This window comes from Rissa tridactyla, chromosome 8 (assembly GCF_028500815.1).
Source record: "Rissa tridactyla isolate bRisTri1 chromosome 8, bRisTri1.patW.cur.20221130, whole genome shotgun sequence".
In the NCBI taxonomy this organism is placed as follows: Eukaryota; Metazoa; Chordata; class Aves; order Charadriiformes; family Laridae; genus Rissa; species Rissa tridactyla.
The window spans coordinates 27279771-27295823 of record NC_071473.1 but is presented as its reverse complement, the minus strand read 5'-3'; the positions used below and the strand labels follow the sequence as shown (position 1 = coordinate 27295823).

Genomic DNA, 16053 nt, shown 5'->3' with positions numbered 1-16053 from the left:
TATTAATTAGCATAAAGGAAAGACAAACACAATAGGAAAATTTGGGGGGAGGAGGAGAACCTAAATTCCATACATCTGAATCATATTTGCAAGCAGCGATCACTAAATCCAAACGCTTTTGTAATTATTCTGCTGACCTTGGGTTCTGACCAGAAAACCCAGAAACACAGGCTGGACTGGTTATTTATGACAGAGGGCCTCTAAAGAGGGGAAACAGCTGAATGCCAGGGTGGCTCCCATCACAAGACCACACGCCAATTCACTCCCGTTTTCTGTTCAGCAAGAGACAGTATTTAATTCTGCTTCCTGGGAGAAACCAAGAACTTCTCCAAGATTTTGGCTAAAGCCCAGTGCGATATATTCCCTTCCAAAAGTGGCAGATTATAGAGAAGACAGAAAGGCAACTTCTGATCAGACATTACATCTGTCTTTATCCTGCCTTTGCCAAATTCGCTCTGGCAAAAGTTAACTCGGCACTTTTTAGAAGAAGTGAGGCAAATTGTGCCTTGGCCAGGGCTCCTTATCCCACTAAAATATATTCCACAATCAAACTCGAAGGATTTTTCACCTTTCTCCTCTCTTTTCAATTTTTTTTAATAAAAGAGCACAGCCAATTTTTATATCACAAGCCTTATTATGCGTTCTATTCCTGCACATACCTATAATTTTGATGGATTGTTCAGATATCTGTTTTTTGTAGGCAGAATTGTTTGCAAATAAGGCTTTAAAAAGTATTAATAAAGTAACATATTTCAGTCATGTGAGAACAAATATAAATCAATACGAAGTCCTTGAAACTGGGTTACTGGGGTACTGGTCAGTCATCATTTTTCCACTCGCAGCACCTAGGTTTCTAGGAGATGGTGTAACTCCAAGAAACGCAGAAAACAGGGGCTCCCATTTCAGTCTGTGTGACAGAAAGGATCAGCCTTGATGAAGGCACCCCAGTGTCACTAAGCATCTTCTGTCAGATAAAAATTTGACCACAGAAAAAGCTGAGAGGGATAAATGCTGGAACAGATGCATCAATGAGCAATAGCTGAGCCATATGAAATATAATAAAACACAGACTCGCAGGCACTGAAGATGGAAAAGACCTGTTAGGTCATCTAGACCCAGTTTCTGCCAATTCAGAATTGGCCCCTAGAGCGATGTGCTGAACTTAAAGAAAAAAAAGGCTGCCAAAATCTTTGTCAAGCCTGTTACACTTGCTCCAGAAGAGAGAAATTAAAAACCCCAAACCTAACGAACAGGCTTCAAGTCATGGAAGACTAACAGTGCCAGGAAAACTTGATTGTATCCCCATCTCCTCACCAAACCCTGGTGAGGAGCAAAGGGGTGGCTTTCCAAAGTCCAGAGCACTTTCATACTGTCTGACTGCCGCAGCTAAAACCAGGCGAATCAGAAACGAAAACCAGAGGCAGGCTTTGCCCTCAAGCACACTGTGGGGATTAGGGTTCCTCTGGCAGCTATATATGGAATATTTATTGAGACTTAAGCTATCTGGAGATGCCAAGTGAAGGTGTGTTCCTTCTAGATTGATGCTTCCCTAGCCATGGAACAGTCTTTATAGTCCCCGTAACTGGGTATTTGCCTACCAGGGTGTCTTAGCCCCCAGCCTCTCCACACCTACGCAGATTTGCATGGGAGCTGCTTCCTCCAGTTTGTACGAGGCTGTCAGCACAAGAAGCGCACGTTGTGTCCCACCACCTTCAGCATGGCTTGGAAATGAGCTGGAAGTGGGGACTGAGTGTCAGACATCACCTGGCTAGCATCAGCATCAAGAATCATGCACGTCCTGCGAAGAAGGCATCTGCCACCAACCAAGCACCACACAAATAACTAACTGCACATCTTAGGGAACTGCCTAAAAATACAGTAATGTGTGTTTTTCTCATGGGAATGGAGTCCTAGAGGAGAGCAGGAATGCCTTTGGCAGTGGAGACAAGGGAAAAGAGATGGCAGTTGAGAAGGATTTGGGGAGGACAGTACGAGACAGCCGTCTGAGGGTAATGGGGTGAAGCTGACAGCTTAGTGACAGCTAAAAAAAAACAGACTGGGAGCCACTTCTGTAAGCAAAAGGGATCATTTACACACTGCACTCTCAATTCATTTATCTATAAGCACGGGCTTCAGGCCCAAGTAGCTGAGATGGCTGGAGAAGCTCCTGAGTGTTCACATCTCCCTCCAAGGGCAGCAGGAGCAGATGAGACTCAAAAGCAACGCTAAAGGCATGGAAGAGCCTGGACACCAGTGGGAGAACCAGGCCAGCTTGATGGAAAAAGAGAAAAGTCATCTGAAAAACAGGAAAGCATTTCTTTTTCTGAAGGATCCAACTCATAAATGCTCTTCCAATTTCATGGGAGCAAGGTTGTTTTTATAATCCCAGCAATCACAAGTTGGGGGTTTTTTTAAAGTTTTCTAGTCTAACGTACTCCGAGACTGAGAGATCTAACGTACTCTGAGACTGAGTCTAACGTACTCTGAGACTGAGATTTAAAATTTACCCTTGTGCAAACAATCATTACTTTGTCTTACACACCAATTATGTCCCTCCTGCAAAGCTTAAGCATGGCTGGGGCTTGAGTTGCCATCTAAACACCCGCAGAAAACACAGGATGTTTGACCATTGCTGATATATGTATGACATTACAGAAATGTACTGCATTCCCTCCGTGTTGTATAAACCTGGTCTACTATATCTATGATGCATTTGTCAAGCTTGCAAATATAGGTGAGAGTTTGCCGTGCAGCATTTAATAAAAATCTTGCATGATTTTGTATCACGACACTGGATTTAAATAAGCTGACAGAGAGGGGAAGGCCACTTTCAAAGCGGTTCCCATGATTCCTATCCAGGCTTCCTACACTGCAGCTCAAATCCCACCTAACATCGCTCCCAGCAAAGCAAGAAGAGGTGTGCTAATGCGTTCCTCAAGGCACTGGAAGCCAAGCACCTTTCATAAGTGACGTGCATTTTTCTACAGCTTTTTTGTTATAAGAGCTATTTAAATCTTCGCCAGGGTGAATGACGTAGAGGAAGAGGCCCTTTCTGTACTCACCGTGGTTTGAGTGTCTCACGCAGTCCCCCAGCACGGCGCTGAACTGCCTCTGAGCCTCTGGCTCCGGGAAGCAATAGTAGCTGTGTCGGGCGAAGGGCTGCCACAGGTACACCGGGAACTCCTTCGGCAGCTGAACAAAGGCTTGAGCGACTTCCTTCTCACTCGACCCTACACAAAGAACACATCTCCATTTGAAATCTGCAGGTTTCTTGGGGAGTTTGGCCCTTTTCCTCTGCCACGACAGTGAGAACAGACCTTTGCTTGTACAGAAGCATGCGACATGAAAAAATCACGTCTCCTTCTTGATCCAAGTAATCAGGCATGGAGGGCAGGGGGACGCAGCAGGGACGGGCAAACTCAGCAGGCACCAACCACCTCTCTATGCTATACCATAGCAACTTGATGTCTTCTTCTTTTGTATTCAAGGTGGACATAAAGTACACATTTTTGGTAATATTTCAAAGTAAATACTTCATTGGATTGTAACAGCTAGGGAAAAGGTTTTCATGGCAAAAAGTAAGTTAGTGGGCAACTCTGGTATGATCTTAATGTATAGAAAAAAAATGCATTAAACCATGTAGGAACAGCAGCAGCTCCCTCGCCTCCAGGGTTTCCAAACACAACTGCAAGATGGCCTTGTGAACTGTCACTTCAAGCCCTTGAAGACGAAGCAAAGAAAGTATTAAGTAGCTTCAGTTTCGACCTGCTCTGGGTCAGTGCGCACAGGCGATGCTGTACAACACCCTTCATGGATGACCAAACCCAATTTTCTCTCAGTGCCAGGCATGAAGAGCCCAGCCACAAGTAGTTCATCTTGGAGGGTGCTCAGCATCGCACAGAAGGGGAGAAGGGCCATAAAAGACTAACTGAGCCACTCTGTGAAGGGAGAGCCATAGGAAGCTCGTGCAAGTGGCCTTCAGCTGCTCAGCGTCACTCAACCGCAACTCCTGTGGAGCTGTGGTGACACATGGAGGACGCATCCAGGCACCACGGCCCCATGCTACCCTCTGACCACCCTACACCTTGGGAAGTGGGTGTAAAGGGACACCTCCCAACAGTCATAACTTTAAGGTATGAGGCAGGACTTAAAAAAAATAATCCTTGTCTACATGTTGCCCTTATCCCGTTGCTTATGTGGCATCTCATTTTTCATATCTGACTCTGCAACATGAGATCCACTCCCTTAAGGCCCCGATTTTCTCCATCTTTGTGTAGTGGGGTGGGAGCAGGCAGGACCACAGCAGTTCCCGTCCCAGAAACAACAAATTCAGCAGCAGCAACCTTCCTGCCCTCTCAGTGGGACTTTTTATCAACTGTGAGTCAACACAGGCAGCTGGCATCTAAAAATGGAAACAAATAAACCAGGAATATTAACAAAGCCTGGGAACAATGGTGGTGTGGTTCCTGCCCTGCTTCTGCACAGCTTCCAGCAGCTTTGTGCCGGGATGCTGGGGAAAAAAAAGGAGCCAGCACTTCTCTGAACGTTAGCTTATAGCATCTGTGTGTGTCCACTCTGGAACTGTGGTTTGACTTAGAAAAATGGCTGCGTGCATTTTCTGTTGTCCCATTTTAGAGACTAGCCTGAAAGCCTGCCCAGAAGAGGTCTACGTAAGGAAGAGAGCCTGGGGTTTGGCAGTTCAGCTTCAAGGAGGGCTTACCAACAGGATCTGGAAAATGTTTATCAGACAGCAAATTGTAATCTTCTTCTGAAGTCAGTACTTTGCCTCCTGCAGGAAGAACATGATATTTAGGGCTGGCTCCTTTCTGGTAGGCCTGGAAAATCAAGAGAGAGGGAGTCAAATAGCGATTAAGGAGAGGGAAAACACAAAGCACACAACTCATTTACAAAGCTAATGCATAGGGATATTCCCCAAAGGAAATTTTTTTTGTCAGACTGAATTTTGGATATATTACCTGGAAACATCAAGTCTAAAATATGGTTAAATCTAAAATATGGTTAAATCTAAAAAACATATTTAAAAATATAGTCTCAGTGCTCACAAACAGTGATGAAGTCAGGGATAGAAGGGAGGCGAAAAGGATAGGATTTTCTTCTAAGTCCTGTTTGTTTGATTTGTCTGCCAGGACTAGTTTGACTATGGCAGCTAACAAATGAAAAGCTTCACTGTAGTCAACCTGAAGCAACCCAAAAATTGCTACTTAAAACCCAACAGCAGAAGCACAGGGACATATTACAATGACATACAGATGAGAAGCGTCTGTTATAAGGAAGGTTCAAAACGCTGATAAAATTATTTGCTAATTCTTGCCAACGTGTATAACCAATGTAAGACACTCAGCCACCCCTGTGGAGCTTCCAGCCATCTCCACAAGGCTGGAGCCATGTCGCCAAGGACAATATTTAATTTAAGGCAGCAGCAGTGGCCAATTCACTTGATATCAGTTTCTTTGGGAGTGCAGAAGAACACAAGAGGAAGAAGCATTTACCTCTTTAGTCTCAAAGCAATCCACCGTGTAGTCGGTTTTGATAACGACATATCTGTCCTTCCACTTCTTCAGGTCCTCAGCAAAATGCAGCAGCTCTGCTTCATATAAGACTGTCCCAACTTCTGCCGGAGGCTACAAAGACAATTTTCTAGATTTGAAATAACTCTGGATTACTGACCATTTTGAAGCTTTTATTTCTACGTTTCCATAAGACTGCTACGAGGGTTTTTGAGTCTTCAAATGCAATTTGGAGTCATAAACTTCTCTGATTCGGGCAGATACTACATATGCAATCATATTCTTCTAGCCTGAGGCGAGGAGGCAGCAGAGGAGCTCTGCCTTCCAAAAATACTTCCAGACTTCTAAGACAGAGACGTTCTTATTTACCTTTTGGTTGGCACACTGAATGCAAAATGACCTGTAGTTCATTATCTCCTATTTCCCGCTAGATAACATCAATGAAAACATTTCATTTCTGCAGCAGAGTTTTATTATAAAATAATACATTATTTCCCATTTCTTTGTAACACTTCTGCACCTGTGCTCTTGTAACTGACACACATCTTTCTGAAAGACAAGGTTCTTCTATTACCCCACCTCATGGCTTTACCCTATTCATTTCAAGAGCATTGGAAACCCTTGATTTCCAATATGGACAAAAAATTTAGATTTGTATCTGCTTAATATTGAAGGTTGGCTCTCTGCATTTTCCTCTAATAAAGACATTTTTGTCTCTTTTTGTCTCTCCTTTAATAAAAACCAGCTCTCTGTAGCTCACTTCACAGGGGGGATTATTACCATCTTCTTGATGGAACCCTGTAACCATGGCTGAAAGGGTTAATTAAGTTTCCTACATAAATTTCTGCCCAAGCATCCAACTCTACCTTGATGAAACGCATGCTTGGTACCAGAAACTTGTGTCATGGTTCTTCTCATGCTACAATGAGACAACCAAACACAACCAAAGCAAAGATGAATTTTCAAAAATAAACTTTAAACCTGCACTCAAATGCACTTTTCCACCTAAAACCTAACTGAACCCAATCCCACATCTGCACTTGCAAATCTATTGTGTATACTTGGGTTATATATAAGAAAGCGCACACGTAAAGCTGAAACAACACTTCTGTACAATGCTTGTACGTATAGAAACATTTAAGTAACTTTAAAAATACTTTGGGCTTGATTTTTAAAAGCTTTGAGTATCTGTACCACCTATTAACTTTACTTGGGGGCATTCAACACTGGGAAAAACAAGAAAACCGAGCCCAGTTGGTAGCTGATACACTTCCAGCTCATGGTTTTCATACATTATGACTACTAAATGTGTGATTTAAATAGTTAATGCATTAATTATTTCATGCAGGAGAGCAGAGCTGTATGGCAGCTTCAGGATGGGAAAGGGCTTACGTGCCCTCCTACCTTGGTTTTCAGGAACCGGGACTGGGAATCCCGGTGCTGCTCCAGCTCATCCTGAATGTGCTTGCAGAAAGCCACCGCATACTGGCGTCTGTAGTGCGGACTGAAGTTTTTGATGACGGCCTCTGTTTTTCCTGAAGCAGAAATAGAGATTTAATTGTATTTAATGTCCATCAGCTCAGAAATTGTAATGCAGAACCAAAGCATTTATCACGAGCAAAACATTGCCCAGGTGCAGCAAAGGCCACTTGCTGCACAACAGATCAGGAAACCCTCAGAGATGCATTCGGCTGTTGTGATAACCGAGCGCGGAGCGAATTTATCCAGGTCTTAATGATATAAAGAAAACACTGGGTTTTGGACGTTGTTTTTCCTTCTAACAGTGGGAAAAACGTATCCCAAATCCCTTTATCTAAGAAAAGATGCTATCTGCCTCTCCCTAGGACATACTGCCACAGAGCCCTGGGTGTTCCAGAGCTGATAAGGTTTTCAAAGAAATGTATACACAAGTGATGCTGCCTAGTGTTTAGCCTTATAAGCCAATTTTATCACATAATCAGATATTAAAGCCGACTCAAAGCTCCTACACTGTATGTTTTCTAAGCTTGGGCACTGCAGTTTCTTCTTTGTTTTAATGTAAACAGATACTCAGTCACGCTGCAATAAACACTAATCTTGTATTGTCTTGCTAAGATCAAGATCTCATCAGTAGCAATAACATCAATAAACACACCGACAGTCTCATTTCTGGGAATCTTAAAGCAATCTACAAGTAATTAACTCACTAACCCTATAAAAAAAAAGCTTTACAGACAGGGAAGTGAAGCTAAAAGTTAAAGCCATGTGCACATATGTGACTAAACAAGTCGGTGGCAATGTGAAAACCAAAACCTGAACTATGATCTAGATAGCACCCAGACTGCCCTGGATACTGGAAAAATCCCTTTCTTCCCATGACAAGGTTTTTTTTCTGAGCATACAACCGAGAAACATAATTTCACCCCTCAAGCAATTTTGATGCTTTCAAAATTTTATTTTGTTCTTCTTGGGGAAAAAAAAATATCAAATTTTCTGTATAAGAGCAAAAAACTGGTAGTTCCCAAACTGTGATTTCATGAAGCCTTTATAGACATGGGCTCCCAAACCAGGACTGGCATTCCGCATTCCTGAAAGGCCAAAAGAAGCACCATTGACCTCCAGAGTCCTGCAAAAGCTGAACCACCCACATCCTGTGATGATGTTCCCAAATTCACAAACTCCTCCCAGCCACGCACCAGCACTGCCACCAAAAAGGATTCACTGGGAGTTTTCATGATGTTTCTGTGTTTTATACAACAGGCTGTGAATCCGCAGCAGCCAGGATGAAATCAGAGAGCTCTTGACACATTTGTTGTTTCCAGCATATAGGCATAGTCCTTCTAAAGTAACCTTGCAAAACTTCCTGGATTACTACTGATTTTACTGCCATTTCTCACTAAAAAATTAAGTTTAAATATCAGTTCAGGCATGTTCATGCCTTTTTTTCATCTTAAATAATTTTGAAGACCAAAATAAATACAGTTAAAGAAAGAGAAAAGCCTTGGAACATTACAAGAATAAGCACATGGGATTTTACAGGAGAAAGTGCATGGGATGCTCTGGTGGAAAAGGTGCTATGGTCCGAGATTTACCACCTTATTTCCATTTAAAAAATCCAAGATTGGCTACCTTATTTCCATTTAAGAAATCCAAATCTGTGCGGCTGAGACTGCCATGGAAAAACAGCTAGTTTGCTAAGGAGTTCTCAGAGATGGCCAATGGCAAAAGATTTTGTAAGGTGCTTATTTCAGGCCCAGCTCAGATTTGCTCCTTGCTTGGGACACTACCAAGCCATTAGAGGTAATTTCACCAATTCAGATAGCTGCGGTATTTAATGACACCAGGTGACAATCTGGACTCCAACCCTCCAGTTTTAAGAGGCCAGACTTTCTGAGACCTACTGGTCATAGGATGTGCTTGTGTATAATAGTAGGATACCGGTGCTGCTGAAGCAGAAAATCCCTGCCCCTCTGACAGCCTTTTAAAAACTAGCCTGCTTTGGGAAGAGGCACAAGCTTATTCTCCAAATAAGGACAAAGCTTCCCAAAAACCTTCTTTACAGCATTATGTTTGTTTTTTTCTTCTGGTCCCAGCCAGCAGTAGGATGTTGTTGGCCCCAGCCCCGGTGGAGTTTCCTGCTGAGGGTTTGCCCCTATTTTCCACCACAGCTTTTTCTTTTCCAGCTTGCAGCAGCCTCTTAAATCTCTTAGAGAGGGCTGTGGGACACTGGACCTCACTCGACTGCTGCCTGCATCCTGCAGTAAAACTTTGTAGAGGAAGTGGGACAAAGAACTAAATTCTGGTGTTAGGAAAAAAAACCCCCAACAATCGCAGGAAATACCTGCAATTTTGGCTAAATCTTTCAATTACGGCTAAAAGGGCTCAGAAGTGTGATTCTTCAGTGTCAACATTTCTTAGATCAGCTTAAAGCGCGATGACCAAAACGAAAGGAACTATGCAATTCATAATACACATAAGTGAGAAATATGGTATCGATGAGATTTCTACCTGCAGAATATATTTACAATCAATCCAAACATGAATGGCGGAGCAAATGTTTCATGCTGTTTGTTCCAGTCTTTGTACTACTTGTAGCAAAGGGTCTCTGTATCAGAAATACTATTCCCTCTTAAAATTAGAAGAAAAGGTTTTTTTGAAGAGATTGTCAGTAGCACCACACGACGACCTGGCCTTGCACTGTTCAGCTCAACAGGAATTGCAACGCTACCTGCGGGTGGGAAGAGAAGCAGACAGACTCTTGATCCATTGTTCACCGATGGATCTTTTAAACTGTTTTCGTTTACAGAAGATAAAAATACACTATCTGAAAACAAACATGATGGAAACAGTCATGAGTAATAGAAACTCTTCCCATAAAATGATAACATGGGGCAACTGGAGATAAAATACTCCAGGGCAGTTGAAAAATGAGTTCCCCTAATTCTTTTCCAAATTTAGTGTGGCTTGCTTAGTCAGAGCTGTTTATATGGAGCAAGGCCAACTTTCCCACTCTGGCAACAGCACAGCTCCAGCCTGTATAAATGTGATCTGAAACCCAGCAGCCAGATGGATGTTTATCCTATGAGAATATGGAACTTCTTCATCTCCAGTAGAAGTCTGCATCTGTACCAACAGGAAAAGAGGACAGTGATGGAGGTGGAAGGATTTTTGTCAAATTAACGTGGTGAGGGTACCTTCCTCCTTTCTTGAGGGTTTAGATCCTGCTTCAGAATAAACTGTGCTAATGCTTTATGATGCATCTCCTTATGCAGAACCACACTTGCACTTGGTCACAAAAGTTTTGCATAAGTTATGATATGTCTTTTAAGACTAAAAGTCTGATGACTCCAAGTCATCAGACCCACAGCATGTCTTCAAATACCTGACTTGTTATTTTGGGTTTCACTGCTTTAACTGAAATAAACTGACATCCAACTTTAAAAAATAAGCGCAGGCTTTGGCAAGTTCTACCAGGAATTTCTGCTGGTGTAGTCACTGGCTTTCAGCCTGGTGAGATGGTCATGCACAGCCTGGCTAGCTCGCCCCACCGTGCTCCTCTGCTCTCAACAACATTTTGTCAAATGGCCAGTACAGATGCAGGTCAGGAGAATTCAGGAAAAAAGGTCAGAAAACAATAACTTCTCAGGTGGCATACAAGAGAGGCGCCACTCACACTTACTGGGCTTCAGCCATTTGGAAGCTAGGAAGAGAAAGAGGTAAGGACTTGCCATAAAAGATGTTATTCCACTTAAATATTGGTGTTTGGTAGCAAGATGACCCTTCCAAGAGTAGCAAGATGACCACAACCCTTCCTCTTCATAGCACCATTGCTTGCACTGAGTAGCTTTTGAATGGGGTTTTCAAAAAATACCACAATCAGTGATACAAATCTCTTTGGAGGTCTGGGGAATTTATCTTCTTAAACCATTTAAGCCTTTTGGAAAACATACTTTGTGCCCCGAGGGACACGAGCTGTAAAAAAAGTAGATGATTTGCTGTATCAAAGCAAACCCTAGACAAAATAAAACCTAAAAGAAACAATAAGCATTGTGCATGCTGAATGGCAGTACACCCTGCACTTCAAACAAGTGTGAAGTATTGAGACACAACAGGAATGAATGACTTTGTCCTTGTATGTCTTCCACAAGGCCACAAGAAAAGCCATCAGAAGTAAATATAAAAAGACTGGTTGATCACACGTGGTGCTTCACCAGCCAGGAGTACAACCCGCAACTGGGGACACTCTTAAATGATAAACTATATAAATTCCCCAGACCTCCAAAGAGATTTGTATCACTGATTGTGGTATTTTTTGAAAACCCCATTCAAAAGCTACTCAGTGCAAGCAATGGTGCTATGAAGAGGAAGGGTTGTGGTGCCTTACTGCGTGCCTTAATGTTATTCAACAAATTCAGTTCAGTACTGAGCTTGAAAATTACTATTATCCAGCCCACCAGCCAGCTATGTATGCAGATATATGATGTTATAGCCCATCAGTTTAGCAGCAAAACGAGTTCACAAAATAATTTCAGTGTTCAGCTCATGGATCAACTTCATCCCAAGTCCAAGATAAATGCAACCTTTGATTGAGATAAACGTCTAAAATTGCAGACAATCTACTTGAGCCCTGTGAATCGGCAAAGCTGGATGTCAGTACCGGCTGCCAGGTTGGATGCTCACCATCAAGAGAGAGACGCAGCCTCTGCTGCTTCTGCTGCAATTTCGTGCATAAAAGCTGTTCTTCGCGAATACACCTGTTAATTTCAAACATTGTTATCACTTATTAAATGCATCTGGTTAACCAGAAAACCTGTCAAAGCAATTCTCTTTGGTATATCCTCTCTAACAGTGCCCACCAGGGCTCTGGGACGTGTCATAGTGCAATGGAAATTACCAGTGATTCCCTCTCTCCTCCAGTCTTCCTTCTTGTGTAGTACTTACGGTACCACCCAGAAACTGTGTAAACCCAAGTGCTCCCAGGCTTCATCCTACCCGTACAGGGAGGCAATATGAAATACTCTCTTTGTTGTTGACAACGTAGCTCAGTTTAATCTTTAGGTACAGAAACAGTATTTCAATTATTCCTGAGTCATGACTTACTATCTGTTATGAAAAAAAGGGATGACAGACACAAATCCCATGTTCTGGTTTGGGTGAATCACATCTCTGCAGGTTTGTTTGCACTCACTCAGCCAAACCAAGAAGCTCTCCAGTGGAGCCACCCCTCTTCCCCATGCAGACACACTGAAAAGTGTGGTTTGCATCTGATAAAATACTGAAACCAATTATTTACTCTCAGCCTTGTTTTGTATTAATGAAGACTACTCTCATTAAAAATGTATAATGCTGTAACTACACTGGCGTGCACGCACGCCCCAATTATCCACCTGCAACGTGGACACTGAATTGCAGTGGTAAAATTCCAGTTAGTCACCCAAAACTCAACACATAGGAGAGAATAATACCCAACCCACCTCAGATCATGCTTTTCATAAATCTCAGCACATAAGCACTCCTTGGGTACTCAGCCCAACTTCTCTACAGGATGAGTGTGAAAGCTGATGCTGCCTTGTGAAAAAAAAAACCAAAAAACAGATTTCTTAGCAAGTTTGCCAGCTGAGACCCTGGATGCGGAATTTGTGCTCCATTAGAAGCGAAGCTTCTCTCTCAGGGCACGCTAAACAAACATATTTTTAAGTTTACGAAAACTTGATCCACGGCAAAGGAGGAGCCAAAAATAACAGGCTCTGTTGCAGCCTTGCAGATCTCCCTTTCTACAATTTTACTCCAGTACCTAGTTCTTCCTCAAGTGCTCTGCTACGCAAGGCTACATTTTATACTGCACAATTATCCCACAAGTTCAATGAGTTTCTATGCCTACAACGTTCTTCTCACACAACTTAGAATCATAGAATAGTTAGAGTTGGAAGGGACCTTAAAGATCACCCAGTGCCATGCCCCTGCCCTGGGCAGGGACCCCTCCCACTAGACCAGGTTCCTCCAAGCCCCGTCCAACCTGGCCTTGAACACCTCCAGGGATGGGGCAGCCACAGCTTCTCTGGGCAGCCTGGGCCAGGGGCTCACCACCCTCGTAGCAAAGAATTTCTTCCTTATATCTCAACTAAATCTCCCCTCTTTCAGTTCAAAACTGTTCCCCCTTGTCCTATGGCTCCCCTCCCTGATCCAGAGTCCCTCCCCAGCTTTCCTGGAGCCCCTTTAGGGACTGGAAGCGGCTCTAAGGTCTCCCTGGAGCCTTCTCTTCTCTAGGCTGAACATCCCCAACTCTCTCAGCCTGTCTTCATAGTAGAGGTGCTCCAGCCCTCACAGCATCTTTGTGGCCCTCCTCTGGACCACATTCCAACAGGTCCATGTCCTTCCTGTGCTGAGGACTCCAGAGCTGGACACAGTACTCCAGGTGGAGTCTCACCAGAGCAGAGTTGAGGGGTAGAATCACCTCCCTCAACTTCATGATGCTCAACTTCCTAAGCATCTTTTATTTCAGAGGGAGTAGACAGACCTGAGTGAGACAGACCTCATAGACTCTATAAAAAGGCTTGTTTTCTTGAGTAGCTTGTGATTTAACTGTGGATCCCGCTATTTTAAATTAATTCTGAGTACTGACTCATTATTAAAAAATGCAGAGTAAAATACAGACCACTAATCCTGCATAAATACAGACTGTCTCTTGTGTCACTCAGAGACTCATTCCTATAGCCAGGTTTCCTTTCCCCAACCCTCCCAGCCTGGGATCAAGAAAATTCTTCTCGGGAAATGCAGAGAGAGGACTATCACGCCTCTGATCTATGCTTAACCATTGTTATCCAAACAGCACATCTTCCACACCAGCGCACGTGTCAGCTCTAACCTGACACTCCCTGCAGAGTACCTCAATTGCAATCACATTGCAGGCACATCCTTCCAAGAGGCATGCGATTCTCTCTGACTGCACTACGTGCTGCCAGCATATTTTATTTGAGACCCGCTGCTGCAAAGACAGAAATGCCCATGGAAATGTATTTTAGCATCAATCCATGACTGCAAAGCAACAGGCTGGGGTGGCACACGTCTCACGCTCACTTGAAAAAGAGAAGTAGCCTCCATCAGGTACGTCTACGGCTTCAGGACATGTCCTTCATGGATACATCCAGCTCCCTCCAGGTTCTCCGTACCTTCTCCCATACATGTCTCATTTCTCCTGCTGGGGGAAATGGATGGGACAACCTTTCTGGCCAGGTGTGGTTCCTATACAATTAGCTCACAATTAGCTCCACCAGCATTGCAGATGGAAGAGGCAGTAAACATGGGGAAACCATTAGCAGTAGGGCTGGGACAGGGAACAGGCAAAACAATGGGAAGGGCTTGCATTTTAACCTTAAAATGCCTGAATTGGAACCGGTGAGATTAGGCACTCCGGTATTGAACTGCAGCGGCCACCAGCTCTGCAACACTCCTGTTGCCAAATCGTTATTTAGAGGAGAAATAAGATTTCATGAGTTGCCTTTGCACTTCTGTCAGATTAAAAAAATCCTAATAATCACGAATTACATAAAGGCCAAAGTTTGTGTTTAATCAAGCAGAAACAAGCCCAACATGAGCCAAGAGTTTGATTAACAATGTGTCAGATAAGCTTATTCTTAAGGCTGCTGAAATTTATCCTTTCTTGGTAACGGGGTTAGAAGCAGCAATGCTCTGTCTAGAAACAATTATTCACGGTCAAATTCAAGAAGAATAAGGTCTGACAATCTTTTATTTATAAGCTTATTTCACAGAACCAGAAGAACTAGGGGTTTAATAAAATAAATGAACCCAATCTAGTTGCTGGGGATCACAAGAAGCTAACTAAGCTCTGTACTAAGTTAATTTGGTGAAGGTTTTTTTAAGATTGGATCTCTGCTACAGCATCCCTGGAAGTTCTTTTAAGTCCAAACCACAGTGATACTTGTGCTGCAAACTTTATTAAGCAGAGAGGGAGAAAATAACATATGTGTATGTCACACAGCAAAGGAGACAGAATTATTTATCCCTATTAGACATAGCCAACAACATAGGTCCTCATACGGACAAAGAGAGAGCTCTGCAAAAACCAAGAAACAATTTTATTGTCCTTTTTTACAAAGGACAAACAAATTAAAATATATTTATAATTAAGCTTCTACTTCAACTTCATATTAGAGGAAGAGGAATACGTAAAAAGCAGTTCACATCCCAAGGAATTTTTTTACCTCACCTCCACTTTACATTAAGCTTGGACAACAAAAATAGGAAACTTTCATTTGTAGTGCATTTCTTGTCATTTTCTTCAGGTTCTTGTTAATTTCATGCTATGATACTGCAAGATGGATGCAAGGGCATTTGTTGACACAGCATTAATATATTGTATATTTTGTTGTTACAAAGCGCAGTGACACAATGGGATCACTTTCTGATGCTACACTGACTGTGTTGGCCATAAAGATGCTACACTAGGAATTGTTCAGGGCTGACACAACCTACGAGACAAAAATGTTGTTTCACAGCACAACACCACAGGATGCAATGTCACAATCCCGGCAGCCAGGCTGCGTGCTTGCCCTGCTAAAGCCGTAATTATTCATTGTGACTTTGAGTAACCTTTTTTTGTATACATATTACACATACTAAAAAAGTATTTCCATTGTATCATCCATCCATATGTACACCCAGCAACTACTTCTATAGCTAGTCCACAGCAGCAGTGTGGACTAGTGGTTTTTAAGCCGGGAAAATGAACCAGACAAATGTCTCTTAGTTCTGTCATTTCTAAAAGATTTTTCCGAATATATGGTTAATCTTTCTACGTCTTAGCTAAGCCAAACTATACAAATTCTCCTTGCTGAAAATAAGGTGATATCCTTAAACACGTCTGCTAAATCTTTAGAAATAAATGGATTTAAAAAATATTGCGTTCACACTTTGCAAGAAATACTTCCAAGCATTAAAGGGTCTACATTCATGCAACTAAAATCCTCCCCTTTTACAAACAAACCTCTCTCTGCTTCTCCATGGATGATAATATCTACCAACCAGC

The 16053-nt window shown here is 42.7% G+C and overlaps 1 protein-coding gene across 1 annotated transcript in view; it reads right to left on the bottom strand.

The window, feature by feature from the left end:
* The window catches only part of NIBAN1 (niban apoptosis regulator 1), a 62873-nt gene that overhangs the window by 27454 nt on the left and 19366 nt on the right, over window positions 1-16053 (bottom strand). Inside the window, exons 2-5 of the mRNA XM_054212627.1 lie at window positions 6933-7063; window positions 5511-5642; window positions 4721-4835; window positions 3063-3230 (exon numbers count right to left, since the gene is read on the bottom strand). Of these exons, the coding sequence (XP_054068602.1) occupies window positions 3063-3230; window positions 4721-4835; window positions 5511-5642; window positions 6933-7063 (546 nt within the window). The remainder of the gene's footprint in view (window positions 1-3062; window positions 3231-4720; window positions 4836-5510; window positions 5643-6932; window positions 7064-16053) is intronic.